The sequence below is a fragment of the Halichoeres trimaculatus genome, unplaced genomic scaffold (assembly GCF_033239565.1).
Source record: "Halichoeres trimaculatus isolate MK-OKI-2021-1 unplaced genomic scaffold, fHalTri1.1 fHalTri1_scaffold_9, whole genome shotgun sequence".
NCBI classification, from domain to species: domain Eukaryota; kingdom Metazoa; phylum Chordata; class Actinopteri; order Labriformes; family Labridae; genus Halichoeres; species Halichoeres trimaculatus.
In genome coordinates this window covers 11,898,761-11,907,641 of record NW_027437188.1, presented here as the reverse complement: position 1 = coordinate 11,907,641, position 8,881 = coordinate 11,898,761, and the positions used below count along the sequence as shown (strand labels likewise).

General features: G+C 37.4%; 1 protein-coding gene across 3 annotated transcripts in view; it reads left to right on the top strand.

Moving 5' to 3' along the window:
• The first annotated feature begins 1,807 nt into the window (after positions 1 to 1,807).
• The window catches only part of bcas3 (BCAS3 microtubule associated cell migration factor), a 410,031-nt gene continuing 402,957 nt past the window's right edge, over positions 1,808 to 8,881 (top strand). For all 3 annotated transcript variants that reach the window (XM_074679630.1, XM_074679629.1, XM_074679631.1), the window contains exons 1-5: positions 1,808 to 1,901; positions 3,284 to 3,376; positions 3,491 to 3,545; positions 4,037 to 4,112; positions 4,656 to 4,762. In XM_074679630.1, coding sequence (XP_074535731.1) covers positions 3,306 to 3,376; positions 3,491 to 3,545; positions 4,037 to 4,112; positions 4,656 to 4,762 — 309 coding nt within the window. In that variant the 5' untranslated portion in view covers positions 1,808 to 1,901; positions 3,284 to 3,305. The remainder of the gene's footprint in view (positions 1,902 to 3,283; positions 3,377 to 3,490; positions 3,546 to 4,036; positions 4,113 to 4,655; positions 4,763 to 8,881) is intronic.

Sequence of the window (8,881 nt, the reverse complement as noted above, 5' to 3'; positions counted from 1 at the left end):
TGCAATATCAGCATGCTTGACTGCAACCTTTGTGCAGCTTTACTTTGGTCGATGGTATGAAGACGCTTGGGAAGAGTATGTGCATTTCTTGCTACTCTAACATCATGAAAGAAACACAGACACAACAGAAAACTATTTTTTTTTTTTTTTTTTTTTAATTTATTTATTTCAGAGTCCCCTGTTTGAAAGAGGGACTCTCTCAGTTTTATTATAACAACCCATAATACTACCATGTTTATTACCTCAAAGAAGCCTACACACTCATAAACAGTGGAATGCACTCTCCCATTACACAGGTAGAGGAGACACTGCAGCAGTAAGCTGTTGAGAGAGGAAAAGTGGCATCTCTCGTGAGACAATTTGTGCCTCTTACATTCAGAGGAGACGGAAAGGGTCATGAAATTTAGGCAAAACAATTTTTTTAGTCACCTGAAAAGTTGTCACTGCATTGAAGACATTTAAGGAAGGAGTAGGTTGCATAAACAGCCAGAACCAGCATCAGTACCAAAAAAAGGTAAATGCAATGAAGCTGAATCAGCATTTCAGGTCTGGAAAAAGGAACAGTGGTATAACAATGTATGGTAAAATGCTCTGTATCAGTTGATTTTCAGCTCAGACTAAAGATTTACAAACATGACATGATTCTAAAAGCTGTCCTGAAAGCTGCCGAACCTTTGCTTAAACCTGTTTTTTTTTTCTCCCAGGCTCAGTGGATATATTTTAAGTTCTTTTCTCTCTGTTCCTCGCTATAATGCTGTCATTTTGCATCACAGAGCTCCTGGGCAAATGCAGTCTTCTTCTTTGTTTTTTTCTTATACTGTGGAGAATGCTTAAAACTGCTTCATCTATAATGTCTCAGGACCTTTTTTTTCTTCTTCTTTGAAATGACACAGTGCATAAGGGCTGTTATTATGATTTTTTTCCCTCTAAATATCATGTTATTTTGGTCATACACACTTATATTTAGACATATTTTGTCTTCCCTTTCTCAATATTTGGGTTGGAACCACAGTTGTACTATTTTGGAAAAAATGGTTACATCTGTCTGTGGATTTGAAATAAAAGTTTTTTGTCCTTTCTCTTTGTTAAAGATGATGCCAAATTAACTTCAACACTGATTAGACTTTTGCGTGTTCTACAAGTGTCCTGAGAAACTTGAATTCATAAAGAACGTGGACTATTGCATGTTTTTTTTCTTCAAAAAGCAACATATTTAAAGATGTTTTTCTAATGAATTTACCAAAATTCAATAATAAATAAAAAGATAAATAAATAAACAAACAAATAAATAAATAAATAAATAGCTGCCAGTAGTATTATGGGTTGTGCTTTACTTCGAACAGGAAAAGAGACAGCATGTCATGGTAAAACCCCTTTGGGAGAGTCTAAGGGTGAATTCAGAAATGAAAGATAACAAAACAAAACTTTTTTTAAATACAGTGACAATTTTGCCCAATATTTGTATCTATTTTCTTGTTCAAAGCCCTTCAAATGTAATATTATTGTTCTTTGTGTTACGTTTTCGAGGGTTTAGTGGTATTTTGGGGGTTACCATCTTCGATATGCTTTCTATTCTGTTTCTATAATTTTAAAATTTTTGTTTTTTTTAGTTAAGATTAATTATTGTAAGAATTTTTAGGGCAACAATACTAAGGTTTATTCCAAGCACATAATAATGTTTTATTTTGCTAAACGTATTCACCCAGATATGTGACGTAGACATAAGGCCCGCCCTCACTGCTGATTGATTGGGCTGACGAGTCGCCTCTGTGCTCTGATTGGCCCCCCGTGACACAACGCTGTTCCGCAAATCTCGTCTGTTTGTGTTTTGACGTTTTGGACTGAGCTCCTCGGACCAACACAGAAGTCCTTCTGAGACACAGTTTACCGTCTGTACATCGGTCTGTAACTATAACCACTCTAATGTGATATCTGACTCATTTATGATAGTTTCGTATCCTGTTTCAAGGCTAAAAATGAGCCGTTTTATCTCAAACAGGGGACTTTATCAGCTAATGCTAGCTAGCTGGACTAGCAATGGGGACCTTATCCTGTAATATAACTTCACCGTTAACCAAAGGATGCACTGTATTGACCTGGCAGCTGTTTTACTTGTTGCCTGTGTTTATTAACTAGCCTCTCGATGATAAAGCAAAGTTAGTGAATGCTCAACATGTGTAAAATTAGCACAGATAACCAGGACTCTGTGTTTTTAGCCAAGTAGCTCATCCATCTGTGTAGAAACAATGTAAACAGCATGTGGCACGCTGGCATCGTGCTGTGCATGTTTTATCTTTTTTTTTTACAGCTAGCCCAGACTCTGTATTTCACAGGTATACGTTAGGGTTCTATGGGACAGATGTAAGTGGTCAGTAAAAGAGCTGAAGCTGATTTAATCATATAAATGAGCCAATTGAATGAAGTCTCCTTGTCTGGATTTTGGAAGGTTAAATCTTGAATTATTAAACAGGGTTATGCCAGTATATGGCATAAATATGTGAAGTTCAGCAGTTTTTCCCTGACAGATATTTTCATTGTTTTAAATAGAGCTAAATTAATACCACATGTAAGCATCCCTCTGGTTCATAAATATGAGTTGAGTCCATCTTGACTGCTGAGAAACTGTTACACAAATAATTGTTGTGAGTTTTTAAAGCTCAAGATAAATCCCTATGGCCCTGTTAAGGATGCTATGAGTGCACCAGTAACATCAGGTTCTGCGTTGGGTAATAAAGGCCAAATTGTCACATAATCTCTGGATTTGTCTTCTTTATTTTGAGTTCACTTCTCTCTGATTGGGATTGTTGTGTTGGTATAAATTGTGATTACTGGTTGTCAACTTTTAAGCACTTTTATTAAACGTTTTGAGCCATCAAGATGACAGTTTCAGTTGAAAACAAATTACTTACAAAACGTGTATGCATCAGCAATTTGTCATTAATGTTTTTTGCCATGTATTAAAGGTGTTACAACAAAGCTCTTGGAAAAATACAATAGCCAATACAGTTTTAAACTATATTGGTCAGAGGGCTGTCAGTTTGACAGACTAAGTGATGACTCAGTGTCTCAATCACTCCATGCAGTGTTTGGGCCATTAAATGTTCTTAATAAAACAAGTCTGTGGCTGAGTCATGAATTTAAAAAACAAAAACTAGCTGCTGCTCACCACACCAGGTTCTAATGCAGGAGAGGAGAAAACATTTGTCAAGTTAGTGAAAATGAGTTCTTAGTATTGTTTGAGTTCTCTGTTGTAATCATAGAATTCTTCTTTGTCCCTTTGCAGGATTTAAAGAACAGGAAGCAAAATGGCATCGGACTCTCCACGCAGACCGAGTCGCTGTGCTGGAGGGGTTCTGGTGCGAGCACAAGCTGCTACGTAAGAACCTCAATTTGCATGTCTTTATTTTACGCTCACACAAATATACTCATCATTTAATATATTATTCAACAATGCAGCATAATTAGAAGTGACATTTCTCTGCTTTCACAGGGAGCAGTCTTACATGGAAAGTGTGGTGACCTTCCTGCAGGATGTCGTCCCTCAGGTAACTTTGATGTCATGCTGTCAAACTAACAGCTGTCATGGGTACATCCCTACTACCCTGCAAACTATTTTGATTGTACTTAGCTTAGCTCAAATTTTGCTGCAACCGGGCAATGTAAAACAGCAAATATGATTTTATTTATGGTCTCAACTAAGGTACAACATATAGTATCTAAAATCTAAAAGTCTGCAGGCTTATCTCGTGTTGTGATGTACTAGTTTTATCAAGTCTGAGTTCTGTCATGAGTCTCCAGTGTCTCAGTCAAGTCTGAGTCACCAAGATAAATATAAGCGAGTTCAACCTGAGTCCAAGCCCTCATTACAACTGTATAAAAACTTCTGTGTACCATGCACACTTTGGCTGCCTGTCAGCTTTTTTCACTCCTTAACCTCTTACAAAAACACATAGGCTGGTAAGAGTTATTAACATTAGGTATGTTTGTTGTTGTTTTGTTACTCTGATAACACATTATTGGGTCTTTAAAATATCAGGCCTACACCGGAGCTCCACCCACTGATGAAAAGGAGAAAATCATCTGGGTTCGATTTGAGAAAGCTGACATCAACGGTAAGTCTTAAGCTCTCAACTAACTCAGTTTAGATTTGTCTGCCTGATATAAAGACACATGCTTCTTTGACAAATGTTGTCTATAGTCGGGGAATGATGGTAAACTCAAGTTGCGAGAAAAGTGTATCCCATCCTTACCAATTCAGAATGTTGCTTATCAGTTTCCTCAAGCTGAATTTTGGTTCAGAGTGTGATTTAAAAACTGCCTGACTCTCAGACAATCATTATGTGTCACTGTGAACTACAGCTTGTCAGAGGTGTTTCAGAATGATGCTCTCTTTAAACTGGAGGCTGTTGGTTAGGAATGAGTTTTATTTTAGAAGAGTTATCAGGATGTTGATACTGGTAATAATCAAAGACCAGCAACACCTGTTTTAAAACAAGGGTAAGAAAAAAGAACTACTGTCCACAGTTAAAACCTTTTAAATCTTCTCTTGTACAAAAATCTGATACATAATATCAATGAAAGGCAAACTCAAGAGGAAAACTGTTGCAGACTCTACTGCGTTCTCTGATTATGTTTCACTTTCTGTTCTTATACAGACACAGCGCGTAATCCAGAGTTCCTGGAGATGCATAGTGGTACAACAGACCCTCCTCTCTGCCTCATGATTGGATACACTGATGGGATGCAAGTTTGGAGCGTCTCTGTAAGTCATACTCGTGACACCGACAACACTCTTTCATTATTGATATTTTGGCGCCCCCTGTGGACGGAGTCATACCTCTTATATTTGTGTTGGAAGCGCAAAGTAAAAACAAGTTTTCTCCACCATGCTGTAAATTGCCTCATCAGCCCCCCCCCCCCCCCCCCCCCCCCCAGTGTTTGAGGCACTAACAATTACAATGTAGGAATGTGAAACTTTGAAATGACCATAAATGACTCATGATATTGATGGGAAGTCCTTTCAGTACGCTGTGTTGTTGGTCAACTCAAACTTCCTTGTTTACCCTCTGGGTTCGAAGGTCAGGTCATCAGCTGACTCTGGACCTGTTGGGACAAATCCCCAAAATTGAGGTGCCTGATCTAAAGTGAAAAAAAGGTAAAGACATTGTTTAATGGGCAATAAAACACACTCCATTTTGTTCACATTTTTTTCTTCTTTCAAGGTTTGCAAACACTACAGATTTCTGCATGAAGATTACTCTCTGTCTTTGCTCTGAACCACCTGGATGTAATGTACTCCAGATCACACCTGAACAAGTTTAAGAGATTTATCACAGTGTATCTGTATTTAAAAAATTACAGAACATAAATGATTTTTGCAGACTTGTTAAAGTACCTGCCTGAATTTGTTTTTATCATTTTTTAGTCAAGATACAACATGGCGTCTTGTGAAATGGTTACAAAGATTAAAAATAATTTGCTGTAAAAAAAGTATAAACCCTGAAACAAGTGTTAGCTAATACAATGGGAAGGAAACCAAAAACAAATTGTCAGAATACAAAATAGACAACAAAAAATACCTAAAATAGCTCGAATAAACTAAAGTATATAGGTTTCTTCATCAAGCCGAAATACACACATAATAGTTAATTTAATATGATAAATATACTGACTATATTTCCTTATGTTTTAATCTCTCTATGTTTTAAAATGTGCACTTCATTTTACATTTTTTCAGTGTGTGGTTGTTGGAACTGCTGTCCACTAGAGGGCAGCAGTGACCACGCTATGTTCAGTGCAAGGGTAGAACGAGAGTTGAGGCTTCCCAAGCATATTTACTAGTTTACAAAAATAAAATCAGTGTGGAGACATGACATAGAGATAAATTAGCATGATGGCATGATCATGAGATGGAGTTATACTGACAGCAGGTTGAAAGACAGGTATCTTTAAGTTATTGGCAGCACATGTGGGTAATAAAAAGGATGTTTAGAGTTCTGATGGCTTGAACTGACAAAAATCCTTTTCATAGAGCCCAAGTATTATTAGTGTTAATATCTTTATAATTATTGTTATTATCAGCACTGCAGCCTGGAACTGTTCATTTGACATGTATGCAGAGTTGATATTCTTTTTTGTGTCATGCAGGACCACTCATCACCATAGAATCTGTTTGTGCCTTCTTAACAGATATATCCAGCATCGTAGTACAATTTACTGAAAGATGTGCATGTATATATCTGATAACGGCCTTATGCAGTACCCAGAAGCATTTCCATTTGATGCAGATAATACCCGAAATTTCTGCGATATACTTTGATCATATGTTAAGAAATATGAAACAAATAAATGCAAAAAGAAATTAATTTTCAAGCATCTTTTCTACATTAAATTCTGCTGTGATAAGTTATAAATAACAATATGATGCATTCTTTATAATAATTAGAAAAAACACACTTTTTAATAAATCTTGCAGTGATACCAGTTTAATACAGTTACTGATGATCTTTGTGTTACATTGAAAAAGAGACCGGTTGAAGTGAGATCAGAGCAATTTAAGCCTAATTTCTCAGCTAGTTTTTGAAATATTTTGTACAATGATTTTGTGTACTATGCAGATTTTACAATGCTTTTAATGTCTCAACTGGATTTCATTCTTTTATACCATTTGACTCATTTCATCAATGCAGTTTGAGTTTGCCAGGTTAAATGTGACCACTAGAGGGAGACGTCCTGATTATAAAATCAAAAGAGCGATTTGGATTAACTCATATATTTACAGGTCAGATACCATCAGTCATGTGTTAAAAAGACAGAAATAAAAACAAATGTCACTGAGGTATTCATGCTGTAATTACGGCGCAGCATAAGCCTGCTCTGTTTATTATTCATTTTTCTAAGCTGCATGTTGAAATGCTTTTTTCTTTTGCCTGGTCCGACCCTAAACCTCAAAAACTCCTCCCAAACCAAATGTGCAAGATGTCTTATTCAGAAAATTCATTTCTTTAAAGTCAAAGTCTTGGAAAATCATTAGACGCTTTTGTCTGCTCTGTGATTTAACAAATTGCCCACATCGCTGCGAGGGCTTCGCTCAGCGAGTATCGCCTTTCATGTCGAGGCTGTCACAGAAACATGCAAACTTCACATACATCCTGTGAGATCTAAACACACCAAAGTCCTTAATCAGTCTCTTTATAAACATCCACAGACCTCAGGGAAGAGGACACACTCTTATTTTACCCCTGATGCTGTGATGTGGCGACTTCTGTGCTGCAGCACATTTTATTTTGTTCTGTAGCAGAGGATTACAGTTGTTTGAACCACACCGCACACACCCAGACAAAATATAAACTTTCTGTGACGAACTTGACACCAATTCTGATCCACGCGGCACATTTCTCCTTGTTATCACACGCTCTTCCCTCTTTGTTTCCCTTTCAGTCGTCACAGTTTACAGGATGATTCTGGGTTGTGTATTTTTTGCAGCGTTTTAAGTAAGCACTAAAGGTGTCCTGCTCTCCGCCTTCTGAGTGGCCGTGAAGTGTTTGTGACAGTTGCTGAGCCGACACCCTCTGTAATGGCCTAGCAGAGCCCGGGCGGACACACACACACACACACACACACACACACACACACACACACACTTTTTTCACACACTGGTGAGACGGGGATTTGTGATTGGTTGTATGGATGCTGACAGAGCTGTTTAGGAGATGTAGATTACTGTCGCCTCACAGTGGAGAGGTGTCATCTGCCGCCGCCTGATAGGAGGCAGACTGTGGTGGACTAATTGTGTGTCTGGGTACGTGTTGAGGTGAAATGACCTCTGAGGGAGAAAAGTGTCAGCAGAGAGTGTCAGTAGACGAGCCAGAGCTGAATTATAAATGTCTAACTCTTGTTTAAGACATAATTGTCTTCGAACAGCACTTTCTTCAGACATCATTTTTATGTTTTCGAAGCAGTAAGAAGAGTTACAAATTATTGGGTGATTTAACTTTACTTATAAACAATATTCAAGTGATATGTAGGCATGAAAAAATGGAAAAGTCATGTGTTTAATTCACAAATAAATACCTGTCAACTAGAGAAACATCAGTGCTACTTTAGTGTTTATCTTGTTTAAAACCACACATTTTGTCATGCACTTAAGGAAGACGTAATTTATTCAATGTTGACCTGTATATGTATATTAGTTCAGCCTAGTTGAAATACTTAGATAAAACAGGATGACACACATTCAAAAAGTCTTATTTCTTCACAGAAACAGAAGTAACACATCAATAACTGCTATGGGGAGTGTTCAGCCGGCCTGAATGCTTGCAGATGTTTATGTTTAATGCTACTGAAAACAACCAGTTGTCTTCAGGCACCATTTGAGAGCCAGAATTGTGCGTCAGACAGATGTATTGCCAGGGAGAGTAAAGCAGTGAACCAAGGGGTCTTTATCGTGCCCCTTTATCAGTCTTTAAGCACTGCGGTCCTGCTGCTGTCCCTCCAGCCAGGACAAACCTCTGGCAGGATAAAAAAGACAGCAGCAAAGCAAAGACACCCAGAGGCCAGGTCTTAACAGTATGGGCATGAAAAATTGCCGTAGAGAGGTAAAGAGGAAGTGAAAATCCATAAAAGTGAATTGGTAAAGATGTTAGTTTCAGATTTAAAACAGACTGAAATCCCTCAAATAGCTTTTTTTTTTTTTTTTTTTTTTACAACCATAAGCTTCATGATGCTTAGCTACATCAGCACCTCTTTAAATAAGTAGACATCGATTTTCCTTCGGCAAAATCCCAGTAAAACATTTGTAAGCAATGTACACATTTAGATTTAGATTTAGATTCAATAAATATTAATATATATGTTTTGATGTTTTTTTCCCTTTTTTTTT